Source organism: Arvicola amphibius, chromosome 2 (genome assembly GCF_903992535.2).
Source record: "Arvicola amphibius chromosome 2, mArvAmp1.2, whole genome shotgun sequence".
Lineage (NCBI taxonomy): Eukaryota > Metazoa > Chordata > Mammalia > Rodentia > Cricetidae > Arvicola > Arvicola amphibius.
Window position 1 is genome coordinate 158,167,608 of NC_052048.2, and position 16,883 is coordinate 158,184,490.

The 16,883-nt window shown below is 37.7% G+C and overlaps 1 protein-coding gene across 1 annotated transcript; it reads left to right on the forward strand.

Annotated features, from left to right (window-relative positions):
• Positions 1–2,348: 2,348 nt before the first annotated feature.
• LOC119807499 (elongation factor 1-alpha 1-like) lies at positions 2,349–3,895 on the forward strand. The gene has a single exon (XM_038319487.1). It carries the CDS (start codon positions 2,369–2,371, stop codon positions 3,743–3,745), a length of 1,377 nt encoding a protein of 458 aa, XP_038175415.1. The 5' UTR covers positions 2,349–2,368; the 3' UTR covers positions 3,746–3,895.
• Positions 3,896–16,883: the final 12,988 nt, after the last annotated feature.

Below are 16,883 nucleotides of genomic sequence, written 5' to 3' on the forward strand. Positions count from 1 at the left end.
CATGGGATTTTGCTTCTACTTAAAATTTTTGTTAGATTAATGATACCCCAAAGGTTGAGACAAAAAGGGTATGGAGAGATGGCTCAGTAGTTGAGTGTGCTTGTGGTTCTTTTAAGAAACTGAATTCAGTACCTACATTGAGCATCCCATAACCACCTGTATCTCCCATTCTAGGGCATCCGATCACCTCTTATGCCTTCCACAGGTACCCACATCCATATGTGCACACTAAAATGCAAACAAAGAGGAACACACAAGTTGATATAAATATTTAAATAGAAGGGAGAAGAAAATAATAAAATATATAAGTAGAGTTTTGAATAAAACATGTCTTTGTCTTCTGAAGGAAGGTTTTCAAATGTCCAAGATGTGTTCAATAATTCTTAGTAATAAGTCTGACATGTCTGACTTCATAGCATAGAGATTAATAAACACATCATTTTTTACTGACATGCTGAATATATTAAGTTCATTAAAAATAAATTCGTAATAGATGAAGTTTACACATCATTACCCAAGTATTAGAATGCATTAACACTTTTAATGGCAAATTAATGTTATCCATAAAAGCATATTTGTATTTATAATTTCTGCATGTGTGTGTTCTCTCTAAACAACATATGGTGACAACTTAATGTTATATGTACATGTGCATACCATGGGTGAATTTTTGACAATGCGCTGTTAGTTTTTACTTTCAATTTCCGCACTAACCTGCTTGCTGCCAAAAGGCTGTCTTTTATGGTCACCTGAGCTATTTCTTGTTCATAGTTTCTGGTTGGATGTGGTCAACAAGTTGTTTCAGCAGAGGAGAGAGCAGAAGGAAAGTGATATTGGAGTATTTTTTTCTTCTGGCTGTTTCTCTGTTATGTTGTGTAATTTCAGAAAAGGCTGTAACATGTCAAAAAGCTGTTTCTAAAGTTAGCCAATCCCCATATAGATTCTCTTGATTGTTCTTTCTGTCCCTTCAGACTTACCTCAGTTTGCTGAATGCACCAACATCAATTAGTGACGTACTTAGTTATTTCGGTTAACCCTTGAAGACAGGTTCTTTAATAAGATATTTTCAAATCACTCTATCTCTCCTTCTCTTCCTCCACCTCCTCCTTCCTCTCCTTCTACCCCTTCTTTTCTCCCTCCCTCTTGCTCTTCCTTTCTCCATCCCTTTCTCCCCCTTCATTATTGGGAATCAAATTCAAAGGCAATTCCCACACAAGCAGTAAGCCTCCAGTGTTCTTCACTTCAAGTCCATGCTCAAATTACTCTTTTTGGTATCCCAACTACTTTCTGATAAAAATATATTTTTGTTCGTTTTTTCCTTTTCTTTCTTCCTTTCTTCCTTCCTTCCTTCCTTCCTTCCTTCCTTCCTTCCTTCCTTCCTTTCTTTCTTTCTTTTTTCGACAGTTTCTCTGTAGCTTTAGGGCCTATCTTGGAACTAGCTCTTTTAAACCAGGCTGGCCTTGAATTCATAGAGATCTGCCTGCCTCTGCCTCCTGGTGCTGGCAGTGGTAATTTTGTAGTAAAAACTGAGTGTCTGTATCATCCTCTCTTGCTTGCTTTGTTGTAACATATTCTTATTGTTCTTCCATTTCCATCCTCGTATTAGAGTGGATTGTCCACACAAAGATAGACACATTTTGTTAAACCAGGGGAAAGATTACTTCATTCTATGCTTGAAACTTATTGTCTGAGTCATCCCAGATACATTGCAGTGTCCTGGCTCCAGGATTTCTTATCTAACCCACACTGTTATGTCAGTTTTGTATCATCTTCCTGAACCATTTGCAGGCCAGGTATTCTCTACCCTGAGAAAGAATCTCTTAGACTTACTCTTGTTGCCTCTGAAGATCTCTTGATGCTTTTTCGCAACGGGTTTGCCGTCAGAATGCAGGTGTTGTGAAAACCACTGATGTGGGAGAGTCTTCTGTTTGAGTTGATTTCATTGGCTAATAAAGAAACTGCCTGGCCCATTTGATAGACTGCCCCTTAGGTGGATGGAGTAGACAGAACAGGAAGAGGAAGTGAGGTAGAAGGATCAGTCAGATGCCATGCCTCTCTTAAGTTAGGCAGACCGCTGTGCCTCTCCTCAGAGAGAAGCCAGACGCGATGAAGCTCCAGCCCAAGATGGACGTATGCTAGAATCTACCTGGTAAGGCACCACTTTGTGGTGCTACACAGATTATTCGATATGCTTTAGTCAAGATGTGAGTAAGAGGCTGGAAATAATGGGCCAGGCAGTGTTTAAAAGAATACAGTTTCTGTGTAATTATTTTGGGTGTAAAGCTAAGCATGTGGGAGCTGGGCGGGACGAAAAACAGGCCTGCCCGCTGCTCGCCACACTACAAACCACCGCTAATTCAAAGCCAAAATGGGAAAGGAAAAGACTCACATCAACATCGTCGTCATTGGACACGTCGATTCCAGCAAGTCCACTACAACCGGCCACCTGATCTACAAGTGCGGTGGAATCGACAAACGAACCATCGAGAAGTTTGAGAAGGAGGCTGCCGAGATGGGAAAAGGCTCCTTCAAATATGCCTGGGTCTTGGACAAACTGAAAGCTGAGCGTGAGCATGGTATCACTATTGACATCTCCCTGTGGAAGTTTGAGACCAGCAAGTACTATGTGACTGTCATTGATGCCCCAGGACACAGAGACTTCATCAAAAACATGATTACAGGCACATCACAGGCTGACTGTGCTGTCCTGATTGTTGCTGCTGGTGTTGGTGAATTCGAAGCTGGTATTTCCAAGAATGGGCAGACCCGTGAGCATGCACTTCTGGCTTACACCCTGGGTGTGAAACAGCTAATTGTTGGTGTCAACAAAATGGATTCCACTGAGCCACCCTACAGCCAGAAGAGATACGAGGAAATTGTTAAGGAAGTCAGCACCTACATTAAGAAGATTGGCTACAACCCTGACACAGTAGCATTTGTGCCAATTTCTGGTTGGAATGGTGACAACATGCTGGAGCCAAGTGCTAATATGCCTTGGTTCAAGGGATGGAAAGTCACTCGCAAAGATGGTAGTTCCAGTGGGACCACCCTGCTGGAAGCTTTGGATTGTATCCTGCCACCAACTCGTCCAACTGACAAGCCTCTGCAACTGCCCCTCCAGGACGTCTATAAAATTGGTGGTATTGGGACTGTCCCTGTGGGCCGAGTGGAGACCGGTGTTTTAAAACCTGGCATGGTGGTGACCTTTGCTCCAGTCAATGTGACAACAGAAGTAAAGTCTGTTGAAATGCACCATGAAGCTCTTCCTGGGGACAGTGTGGGCTTCAATGTGAAGAACGTGTCTGTCAAAGATGTTAGATGTGGCAACGTTGCTGGTGACAGCAAAAATGACCCACCAATGGAAGCTGCTGGCTTCACTGCTCAGGTGATTATCCTGAACCAGCCAGGCCAAATTAGTGCTGGCTATGCTCCTGTACTAGATTGTCACACAGCTCACATAGCATGCAAGTTTGCTGAGCTTAAAGAAAAGATTGATCGTCGTTCTGGCAAGAAGCTGGAAGATGGCCCCAAATTCTTGAAATCCGGTGATGCAGCCATTGTTGATATGGTTCCTGGCAAGCCCATGTGTGTTGAGAGCTTCTCTGACTATCCTCCACTGGGTCGTTTCGCTGTTCGTGACATGAGGCAGACAGTTGCTGTGGGTGTCATCAAAGCTATGGACAAGAAGGCTGCTGGAGCTGGCAAGGTCACCAAGTCTGCCCAGAAAGCTCAGAAGGCTAAATGAATATTATCCCTAACACCTGCCACCCCAGTCTTAATCAGTGGTGGAAGAACGGTCTCAGAACTGTTTGTCTCAATTGGCCATTTAAGTTTAATAGTAAAAGACTGGTTAATGATAACAATGCATCGTAAAACCTTCAGAAGGAAAGGAGAATGTTTTGTGGACCATTTTTTTTTGTGTGTGTGTGGCAGTTTTAAGTTATTAGTTTTCAAAATCAGTACTTTTTAATGGAAACAACTTGACCAAAAATCTGTCACAGAATTTTGAGACCCATTAAAACAAGTTTAATGAGAAAAAAAAAATCTCTTGAGTGAATTCTAGGTTTCTGGATTTTGGACACTTGATTAAAATTTAAGCTTGAAACTAGGTTCTTCTCCAAATAGACTAGTAAATGAAATTTTATCTTATCCTGTGGGTTGTTTCTCTAAAATTTTTATTGCTAACAAAATTTGTGACTTCCTTTTAAAAATATATAACTTTTGTAAATTTCATTCATTTTCCCCTTTCTCCATACGTTCAATAGAAGAATCCCTGGCTCCTTGGAGTTTGATTGCATGTGTCAAACTCAGTAGCTTTGGTTTGACTATAGAACTCATTAAACAAATTAAAACTGTCATTTAGCAAATATTACCAGGAACCAGTAAATAAAGCTTAAGGGAAATCCAGAATTGTGGGTAGGAAAATTATAAACAAATGCTACAATGAAACCCATTATTTAGTATGCTAACTCTAAAATGAAAAAAAAATACTGGGCATTAATAAAAGTGTGCTGAATATTTACTTGCTCTCTAGTAATTCTAGTAACTCTGAAAACTCTGTCCATATTTACATTTTAGTCACCTACTAATAGTAATATAAGGAAATGAAGTGGTAAACCTATAGTTTTGAATCAGTTTTACTCACTTACACATTGTTCTTCAGGCAGAATCACTTCAGCTTCTCTGTGCTTCACTTTCTGTAGCAGGGAGATCAGGAAAAAGGAAAGTCCTAAGCTGTATTCCTGTGGAATTCAGAGAGAATATGATTCTAGGAAGTATCTTCTCAAAATGTTTCTATTTTCCATCTAAAATCATAGCATAATCAGGACTAAAAGCCATCATTAATAACACCAGCAAGAAGTAGTACAGAGCTCTTATTATCTGTTGTCTTTATTTTTCAACAATACGTCACCAAGACTTTCTGTATGTACGGTAAGAAGAAATAAAATAATCGGCAGACTAGTGATCACAGATAAACCACTAAGATGAAAGTTTAATTTTCGGGTGACTCACTTTCACTAATGTGTCATGAATTAAAATACATCAGAATTTCAGATGACACTCTGATAAATATTTTTCACATCTCTGAAAGTTTGTTGAGTATTACTATGCCATAGATTTCTAAATCCAAGCAAACACACATTGGTCTCAAATGAGTACTTAAACTGAAGACAAACATTTTAAATTTGGTGTAGTTTTCATCTATGAGATTATAACTTGACTCGTGAATAATTAATGTACAATGTGTGAGAGTGTGTAGATGGGTGTTTATGTGTTCATGGACCTGAAAATACAAATCCACAGACATCATTTTTTTTCCTTCAGCACTTATGTAAGTGCCAGTGCAATTCAAATCAAATGTTTCACGATGAATTTTAACTGCCAGAACTCTCATTAATTTGAATATTAAAATATTGTTATACATTGCATGGTTTTGGCTTATGAAACTCTCAGGCAATATATAATATATAATGAAATAGAATATCCTAGTTTTTCATTATCATGTGATGGACAAAGATGGACATTTTCTCTTTATTACAGAAATGTTTTAAATGTGATACATATTTTCATCACATTTTATTTGAAATTACAGGAGAGTAAAAGCATATAAAAACACGATTATTTATACAGCTGTGGTAGGCAGCATGAGAGCAGGTTTTCATTTTGTCTATTGTTTCATGTACCATAATTGTTTTCAGAAAAATATGAAGTGAAATAGTTAATTAATAACATACTAAACATGTAGGTATCTTATGCTTCAACAAAATAATTTTCTTATTTGATGCCAATTTACCTTGATTGGAAGAAGACATAGATCCTCAATAGTAAAAGATGCAGCCTCTGCTTGTCAGACATTTGGACAGTGGAAACTTCTTTTGTCTAGGAAACAAAAGATTTCACAGGTCCTAGCACTTTACAGCTTGATGGTATTTGTTTCCATCATTCCATTTTCCTTATTGTACAGCACATAGGAGAATGCTTTCTACCGGCTTCAAACATAGTCGTATAACAGGCATTGTTCAAAAGAAAGGCTTCCTACATGCATCACAATTTCTGCCTTGCCGCTGCCGTTTCGTCCACACTTAGGTGATACATCCATCCTCATTAGGGAGCACTCTTCTCTCTGGACGGAGTATTCCCCACAACCAAGCAAACCTGTCCTCCTTTCGGATTTAAAATATCCTCCTAACATTTTCCTACTCTTTTCTTTTTACAGTCTCCAACACTCTTTTCTTTAAGAATAATATATCCTTCATTTACTTATGCCTTATATTGTCAGAGTTTATGGTTAGAAGGCTGTAAACTATACAGAAATTACAATAAAAGAACATGCTTCCAAATACTGGACTTAAAATATGTAAAGTCTCCAAAAGACCAGTTTTTTAAAAAAGTATGCTTATCCTTGCCGGAAGGGAAGGATAAAGCATAACTATTTTATATGTCTAGTCAACTACCATTTATTATTTATAAGGCAGATTTCTAGTTCTCATGAAGCTTAAATATTTTATGATTATTATTTCTGTAATTTCATAAGAATCCTCTTAAATATTTGGTAAGTTAAAAAATTACCTGTTGTGGCCAAGGGAACAAATGCATATGAATGACAGCTGATGTAATACAGGAAATGAAATTAACTGGGAAACAGTAGATGAGGGTCCATTTGGACTCATCTAGCCACATTTGTCCCCTAGTAACTTCTATGGTTCCTGGGTCTTTTAGTTTCTATGTTGTTATTTTTGTGGTTGTTGTGAGTAATATACTATAAGACCAATTTTAATAGGAACTGTTTATTGCATTTCATGGCTTCAGAAGTTCTAGTTCATCAGGGCCAGTAGTTTTTCTTTGTAACAATGAAACATAATGCATAAGCCTACTAATGATTTTTTCAAAAACATCTTTATACATTGAAAATTATTTGTCTATTAAAAAATAAAATATAAAACTCACAAATGAATGGATGGAACTGGAAAGAGTCATTCTAGTGATGTATCCCATACCCAGAAATATAATTGTCACGTTTTCTCGCATTTGTGGATGTTAGCTTTGATTCTCCAGTTATGTGCTCCATTTGCAGTATCTATAGAAGCCAGGAACTTACTAAGAAGCCACGTGAAGGAGCTTTTAAACTAACTTAGCAAAGTGGTAAGTTCTCCTCTGGGCCCCTGACTTGCCTAGCCATGAGTTCTCAGTTCAATAAGTGTGGCAGCTATAGGATGCATCATTTGGACCAAAACTTACCTCCAATCAGGAATTGGTTGGTTACTTCCATTTGTGCTCCCATTATACCAGTGGGCATATCCCTCCAGGACAGTCATTATTGGGTAAGACTGATGATTACTCTTCTGCTTTTGAGGATGCGCATAACCCCTCCCAGTACTTTTCAGACTAACCAAGAGGAGTAAAATTTCCAGGTGAGTAGCAGCTTGCTTTCTCCATATTCTATCACTCAAACATGCAGTGTTTCCATAATATGTTCTTATTATCAGGTTCTATGGGATAAACAGAAGGATGAGAATAATCTGCAGTGTTAAGGGGAAGGGACATCTGTGGGAACTCCCTGACCAATATCTCCAAGAGAAATAACACACTTTTTTATTTATTAGATTTTAAAAAAAAAATCCAATTTCCCACTCCCTCCCCTCTTCCCATTCCCTCCACACACCCTCCTATCACACCCCTCCAATCCTCAGAGAGGGTAAGGTACATTGCTTTGTGGAAGGTTCAAAGCTCTCCCTACTAGATGTAGACTGAGTAAGGTATACATCCAAAGAGAATAGGTTCCCCAAAAGTCAGTACATACAGTAGGGATAAATCCTGGTGCCACTACCAGTAGCCCCTCAGTCTTCCCCAACCATGCGACTGTCAAACACATTCAGAGGGACTAGTTTGGTCCCATGCTTGTTCCTTCCCACTCTGGCTGGAGTTGGTGAGTTCCCATTAGCTCAGGTAGACTGTTTCAGTGGGTGAACCCATCATGGTCTTGACTTCTTTGCTCATATTCTCATTCTTCCCACTCTTCAACTGGACTTTGGAAGCTCAGTGCTCTGATGCAGGTTTCTGCCTCTGTTTCTATCAGTTGCTGGATGAAACTTCTTTGGTGATATTTAAGATATTCATCAGTCTGACTACAGAGCAAATCAGGGTCTTAGCTGGAGTCAGTTTTGTGGATTCTTCAACAGTTAAAAAAAGACATCTTAAGTTTTGTATGGAAATGGATGGAATTAGAAAACAATATCCTTAGTGAGGTAACCCAGATAAAAAAATGAATATGGAATGTACTCACTCATAAGTGGATACTAGCTATAAACAAAGGACATTAAGCCTGTAGTTCATAATCTTAGAGAAGCTAAGTAATAAGGTGAACTCAAAGAAAAACATATATAGATCCACCTGGAAATTGGAAACAGACAAGATCACTTGACAAAATTCGGAATATTGGGTTGGGGGAGAAGAGAGGATTTACCGGGAAGAGGAGGGTAGAAGGGGAAGGTTGAGGAGAACTTGAGGGAATGGGAGTGTCTAGATGAAGGAAGGGCAAAGATGAGAGAAAGAAAAGAGATATCTTGATTGAGGGAACCATTATAGGGTTAGCAGAAACCTGGCTCTAGAGAAATAACACACTTCTGACACCAGACATTTTATTTGTTAGCTTTTGGTGTCTACTGGAGGCCATTTTGCCATGTTATTGGGTAGTTCCATTTTAACTCTTCCTACCCTTTTCACACACAGATATGATTCTACACATGCATACATATACATATCTGTAGATATTTATGCTCCATTTCTTACCCATTTTTAAATAATATTACTATTCTAAGAAGGCTCCGAGAACTAAGAATTACTAGCCTCATTTCACATGTGAAGAAATTACGTCTTCAGAGCTATGTGCTTGGCAGAATCCCTTAGCTCCATGATGCAAGACGAGATGGTATCTGCAGGCTTTTTTTGTATAAGCAAATACTGCTTGCAGCACTTTAATCTTTGTTCCAGAAACTATTTTAGCCAAAGATGATAAATTTGTGATTTCAAATAGCCTGCTGCATGCATCTTGTCTTTATTCTCATACAAAAGCTTAATGGATTGGCAAGTTCCTCCAATTGTTTCACCTGTTTGGGACAAGGGTTCATGTTTACACGTGGGAAATTCTGCATGTTGCTTCCATTTTCCATCAACAACATGAAGAGTCCCACTTCCTGTATCAGTCAATTAATCAAATAACTTCAAAAAAAGCTCCTCCATCTTCCAAAGATATAGTAGCTTTCTTTTCATGAATTAAACAAACAAACACAAAACCTTCAGGAATGCAATAATTCAATTTCCATTATTGATAAAATTTTTCATTTTTTTCAAGATATGGTTTCTCTGTAGCTTTGGAGCCTTTCCTGGAACTAGCTCTTGTAGACCAGGCTGGTCTCGATTTTTTTTTTAATGGTAAAAATCTACTAACTTATTATACTTCACCACAAATCTGGCATGAATTTCAAAAGCAATGTCAAAAGACCACAAATTATTTAAAATATTGATTTCATTGTCTGTAAATTAATGTGTAACTAGATTAAGTTAATTTGAAGTTCTTATATTTGAAATATACTTTAAAATATTTTTAGGTAGAAAGTTCTTGAATTCCAAGCTGCTCATTTTCTGAAGCTTAATACTTCTTCCCCTTCATTCTGTAAATTCAACATTTGGTAACGTGAATTTACTACAAATGAAGAATTCTTTCCTGTAGACATCCTTGTGTGCTGTTTGTATATACTGGTGAATATGGCTTTATTTCTAAGCAAATGTTTCTTGATTCCATTTGTAAAATATTTCTGAAAAAGCAAAGATGACTTTGAACATATTTTCATTTTTCTCCTTTTACTGAGATTATGGTTCTTTGAACATTCCTCAGATGAATTTCACCTTTCTCTTTTGTGTATTTCAAAGAAAAAGAGCCTTTGAAAAATGTGCTTTTTCTTCGCTTTTAATATATTGAAAGCTTCTCTTATACATAAATGAAAATTCCGTGTGGTATTATGGTTGTCATTGAGGATAGGCTATATTAAATGGAGAAAGAAGAAAACAAAGCCATTTACAGCTCATCTTATGTTTTACATGGGCAATCCTGTCCCTGTCACTCATCACATCTGTTGCTTTGCAAACAATATAGGGAGAACAGAAGCTGCATGCAAGTGTGCTTCTCCATGGGAGTGGCCACTTTCAAATATGGAATTTTGGGGCTGTTTTTGCATGTTCATGAGTCATGGGTTCATGAAAGAATACGGAAAACACAAGAAGTCATAAACTATATCATCTCTCCCAAGACCTGAGCAGAGACAGATAAAAAAGGAAATAATGTGTTTCTTCAATATTAATTTTAATCAAAAAACTGAAACGTAGGTGAAAATTAATATTTGTGTTTGTGATGGTTAATATTGTTTATCAATGTAAGTAGACCTGGGATCAACTGAGACACACACCTGGGTAGATCTCTGAGGGTATTTGCTGGAAGATTAAATGATGGAGGAGTGTCTATGTGTTAATTTCATTGGTTAATAAAGAAACTGCCTTGACCCTTTAATAGGACAGAAAATTAGGTAGGCGGAGTAAACAGGACAGAATGATGGGTAGAAGGCAGTGAGGCAGATGCTCGAGGCAGTTGCCATAGGCAGTCGCCTTGCTTCTCCCTCCAAGACAGATGCAGGTTAAGATCTCTCCTAGTAAGAGACCACCTCGTGGTACTACACACATTACTAAATATGGGTAAAGCAAGATAAGAGAATTAACTAGTAAGAGACTGAAACTAATGGGCCAGGAAGTATTTAAATGAATACAGTTTCCGTGTAATTATTTTGGGTAAAGCTAGCTGGGTGGTCGGACACAGCCCGCCATTCCATCTACAATTAAATGTCTGGGAAAGACCCTGCCCCAGAGTGATAGTGGTCCAGGCATAAAGAAACCAAGTCAGGGCTGCTTTTTCCTGCCTGTTTTAGCTTGATGTTGGTGCATTGATTGACTCTGTTGCTACTTTTAGCTAATATCAGAACTCAACATCTTCATTCTTCCAAAGAAGACTGAAAAACAATGACTTCCAGGACATCTCTAGGCCTTCAATGACAGGATGAGACTGCTGAAGTATAATGTTTGATGTACAGAATGCTTCTCAACATCTCCACTATGGACACAGCTGTTGTTGGTGTACCTAGCCTGAACTAAGTATACCAATATAATAATTTCTTGTTATATACTTGCATTCCATACTCTGGTCCTACAGAAAATGAGTAATATCATACTGTGAAATCTCACCACAATGCTGCCAGAAGCTAATGCGAAGAAGGAAAACATGTGAGCTCTTGTGGACAGAGGAAAGCCCAGAAGGCTATTAGTTGCTATTTATTTAAAGATAACTCAAAAGTTGTTCACATTATATTTTAGTTTATAAAATAAATCTGTATTATTTTGCTTGTTTTATATTGCTGCTAACATGTCAACATCCTGTGTGAAATTGTCGTTCTTAACTAAGGCTTCACATTCAGACATAATACAACTTTTTTAAAATTTTTAATAAGAAAAGTATACAAATATTTTCTGAAAATGTTTCATTTTGACCTTAATTTTTAAATTGTTTCTTTTACTTTTGAAATTATAATTACATCATCTCCCTTTCCCTTTTCTTCCACCAAACCCTCCATATACTGATTCTTTCTCTGTTTCAATTTCATGGCCTCATTTTTCATTCCTTGTTATTACATGCTTATATGTATAGCTATATACAAATATATTCCTAAATCTATATTCTTGTTCAGTCTGTTTAGTTTTACTTGCGTATATATTTTCAGTACTGATCGTTTGATATTGGATAACCAATTGGTATGGTCTTCTCATGGAAAGACTATTTCTCCCACTCTTGACTGTATTTCTTTTTATATGGTTGAAGTCTTGTGGGTTTTCCTCTGATGTGGGAGGGTCTTCTGTTTGAGTTGATTTCATTGGTTAATACAGAAACTGCCTGGCTCATTTGATTGGCCAGCCCTTAGGTGGGCAGAGTAGACAGAACAGAATCCTGGGAAGGGAAGTTAATAAATCGCCATGCCTCTGCTCTCTGAGCCAGACCACCGTGCCTCTCCTCAGGGAGATAGATGCAATGGAACCAGCCCCCAGGTCAGACATGCTGAATCTTTCCCGGTAAGACACCACTCGTGGTGTTACACAGATTATTATATATGGGTTAGTCAAGATGTGAGTAAGAGGCTGAAACTAATGGGTCAGGCAGTGTTTAAATGAATACAGTTTGTGTGTTGTCATTTCGGGGCACAATCTAGCCAGGCAGCCAGGAGGATGAAAGCCGGGCAGCTGGAACGCAGCCCGCAGCCCTCACTACATTCCTCTGTCCATAATAACATGCCTTTTATTGTCAATTGCTTTCCTGTTATGAAATACAAAATATAATTTTTAGACAAAGGAAACAAAATTCCCATTATAGCAACAATAACATGAACTACCTAAGACTAGAAACTTATTTAAATACAATTGGACAAGTGCAAGGCACTACTTGCTGTTGCGGAGGCAGAAAAATACAGCAACACAAGTTGGCTGCATTATTTATGGTTTCTATTGCTAAAATGAGACACATTGATCATGGCAACTCCTATAAAAGAAATCATTCAGTTGAGGCTGGCTTAAAGTTAAGAAGCTTAGTGCATTATCAATATGGAAGGAAGTATGGTGGCAAGAAGGCAGAGAACGTGCTATAGGTAGCTGAGAGTTCGGCATTCAAATCAGCAGATATCAGGAAGAGACACTGGGCCAGGATTGAACATTTGAATAAGCAAAGTCAACTCATAGTGACACACTTCCGTCCACAAAGCCACATCTACCACAGGCCCTAATTCTTTCAAATAATGCTAATAACTATGAGCCTATTGTGTCCATTTTCTATAAACCACCGCATTGCCAATAAGTAAAACTACATCATTAATACATTCTTAATACAAAATAACACTGTAGAGCATTACATGTACAGAATTCAATGTACAGAATTCAAACAACTAATTAAAACAATTAAAATATATCTACCAAAATAAAATGTGTTCCCTTGTCACTTGAACTTTTATCAATCTGTTCTTTAACACAAACCAAACTTATTGTCCTCTAGTATGGCACAGACAACTCCTTCAGGAAATGTTAATTCCATTCTCAAGAATAAGATCATGACCAAATTTAAAACCAGTTTTGAAACAAGCTTTAATTACATACTAGCCAGGTGGATGGGCTCTGGACAGGTAGAAGGGCTCTGGCCAGATCTGTACCCAAATTTCCAGGAAATGTCCCTCCCCAAAAGTTTTATAAAGGCTTAAGAAAGAAAACCCATAATTCATTGCCCATCAGGTCGATTAGGGGCAAGCATGCATCCTGACATATTTCTTGCCTATGCACCTCCTGCCCAGACGACATCAAGCACATCCAGAGCAGATGAGCCAAACAAACTTGTTTAGGGGAATGAAAACATGTGGCTTTTATTTCCCATAAACAACAGCCTCCATTTCAGAAACTGTCTGTCCTTGGGCAAGGGACTTGCAAATCAGATGCATTTTTGTTTCATAGATTTCTAAGACATAATATTTAAAATTTAAAATGTAATTTTGGCTTCCACAGAAATCCCATAATCTACTTCCTGCCCAGAAATTATAGCGCACCTATTGACTCTTTTGCTCTTCACTTGACAGGTTAATTGATATTTTTGATAGTTTTATGCATGCCTTCTTATAGTTATATTCCAATTCCCACTTATATATCGAGTGTCAGTTCATTATCTTACATTCTTCAGTATATTTCATGTGGCTGAATAGGTGTTTGCTATTTGAAGATGGAATTTTTATACTACCATGCAAGGTGTAGATGAATTCCTGGGTATTGTTTAACATAAATATGGCCATATTAAAGACTCTGGTGCCTCAGAGTCATGGGAATGGCAAAAACCTTATTTTGAATTTTGTGTTTTAATTAAAAGTATATACAGAACACTTCAAACACAACTACAGCTTTCTCCTCCAGGATGTTTACAAGCCTGCTCTCTGACAGAGATTTCCTACTGAGATTAGCTAAACCTGTCTGCTTGTTCAGCAGCATATAATAAAGCTGCCTTCTCCATTTAGAGGTATAAAACATGCTGTTTTCAGTCTGCACAGATGTACCTCTGTCAGAGCTCATGACCCACAGGATTCCAGGTTTTTGCATATGTCCGTGTATCTGTCCTTTCTTCATTCTGGTGTCAACCTAGTCAATAGGTAGTAGCACTACAAAACATATTTTTTTTTGCCTTGCTTTTATATTTTCAAAAATGTCACAAATATATTACCAGAGTTGAACTAACAAATGAAGCTCCAGGTTTACATTTTCCCTCTTTGTTCCAGATGTTATATAGTGTTTGCTGGGTAAAATTTGATCTTGAATGTTAGGCATTCATCGTCTCAATCTATGACTGCAACAAGCCTGGATATTATTTCAAAATGAGTTTTTATTTCATTATCTGATGACCCAGCAAAAATACAAGCATCTTTAGTTTAGACCACCTCAAATGACTTCACATTGCCTAATATATATTGTGCAGAAGTTAAAAAATGGAGAAAGTAGAATTTAGCTCTAATGAAAAATGTGACTTTTATCTGAAAGGAGCGAAAAAAAACTGAATGGAGAGAAAGTAGCCTAAGCAATCCCTTTGTATGGGGTTGAAAACAATTTAATCTCACACAGGTTATGAAGCAAGAGAACACAGAAGCAAAGATACTTTTGTTATATCCTGATAGGTTAGGCTTGAGAAATCTTGTAAATAATCATCTCCTCTGGTATGTTATATTTTGTTAACTTGATGGAGCTTAAAGTACTGCAGCTCCCTAATCTAAATGTAAATGACTAAGAAAAGCAACTAGGCATTAGTAAGTGGTGATTTAAAAATGTAGGCTTTGTGAAATGAGCAGACTTGAATTTGAATTTGGGATTTGCCTCCCCATGGTTGTAAGAGTGTTGGCAGTTTACTTAACCTCTCTAAATTTCATTTTCTCATCTAATAAAGGGAAGGGTCTTCCTTACTGTGAGAATGAATGAAGATTAAAATATATTTATAAAATTGCTGACCCCTGTCTGACCTTTAGTGCATTCAATAAATTGCACTTTAAAAACATAACCTTTATGTTTGTAAAGTACAAAAATATTCTAGTTTTTTTCAATAGCTCACTGTAATAAGAAATCAGAAGAGCAGATATTTAACTACTTTTCTTCTGTAAAATTATACAGAATTACTCTGCCATTACTTAAATTTTTATATTGTAGTAGCAAACATGTTAGGAGTCAGAAGATACGTTAATATCACACTATATAATTAAGATTCTTACCAGAATTGGAATGTGTAGGTTATTAATAAAGCACAGCAGAATTTTTGAAGAATATAATTCCCAAACCTCTCTTTTTTCAAAATCTTCTGCCTTTTGGTGGTTCCAGTTGTTTTATATGCCTCTTCATCATAGTCCGTACAGTCTGATAGAGCTGATGTCTAGGGGATAGTCTTAAGTGTCCTCTATATTCCACAAGGCATTTCTATAAGGAAGAATAATGGACACCTGGTTGCCAAAATGTGGGATTAATTGGATGTTTATAGAAGTCTTCAGGGATTCAAAATCCTATAAAGGCCAAATACTTTTCTGCTTACTGAATTAATCATAAAGTATGTAGATTTTCTAGGAAATGTATCTAAAATATTAGAACATGATTGCTCAATTTCAGATGAGACAGGGTACATTCGGGGTGAAATAGCTGCAGACTACTCAATTTCCAGAGATTAATTAAAATGTGAAATGTTTTATTATAGAATTTCTTTAAACTTACCATAACTCTCTAATCAGAGGATACAGGAGAGGTTAAAAATCTGCTTTTCATTGATACTAAATAATCAAACAGCAGAGGAATATCTTGTTGAAAGTTATACAATAAAAATGAAGAATCTATGATTTGTGTTCATTCATCTTATCTTTATCTTTTCAAAAGAGCTTTTAGCATGTGAAAAGATGGTAATATTTTTTCTCACTTCTAAGCCATCATAGCATATTTTCAAAATTCCTTTATCTTGATCATGTTTTTAGGTCAACCTTAATACAAATTCTCTTTCTTTCTATCTTTTCTTTCTTTCTTCTTTCTATTATTATTGTTATTATTAATAATATTATTATTATTACTACTACTACTACTACAAATTTTCACCTCCTCCCCTCCTCCCATTTCCCTCCCCCTTCCCCCACTCCTCCTTCCCCTCCCTCTCCAGTCCAAAGAGCAGTCAGGGTTCCCTGCCCTCTGGGAAGTCCAAGGTCCTCCCCCCTCCATCCAGGTCTAGGAAGGTGAGCATCCAAGCAGACTAGGTTCCCACAAAGCCAGTACATACAGTAGAATCAAAACCCAGTGCCATTGTCCTTGGCTTCTCAGTCAGCCCTCCATGTAAGCCATGTTCAGAGAGTCCGGTTTGATCACATGCTCCATCAAACCCTGTCCAGCTGTCCTTGGTGAGTTCCCATTAGATCAGCCCCACCGTCACAGTGGGTGGGCGCACCCCTCGCGGCCCTGACTTATTTGTTCATGTTCTCTCTCCTTCTGCTCCTTATTTGGACCTTGGGAGCTCAGTTCAGTGCTCCAATGTGGGGCTCTGTCTCTATCTCCATCCATCGCCAGATGAAGGTTCTATGGTGATATACAAGATATTCATCAGAGTGGCTATAGTACAGGGACAGTTCAGGCTCCCTCTCCTCAGCTGCTCAAGGAACACGCTGGGGACATCTCCTTGGACACCTGGGAACCCCTCCAGAGTTCAGTCTCTTGCCAACCCTCAAATGGCTCCCTTAATTAAGATATATACT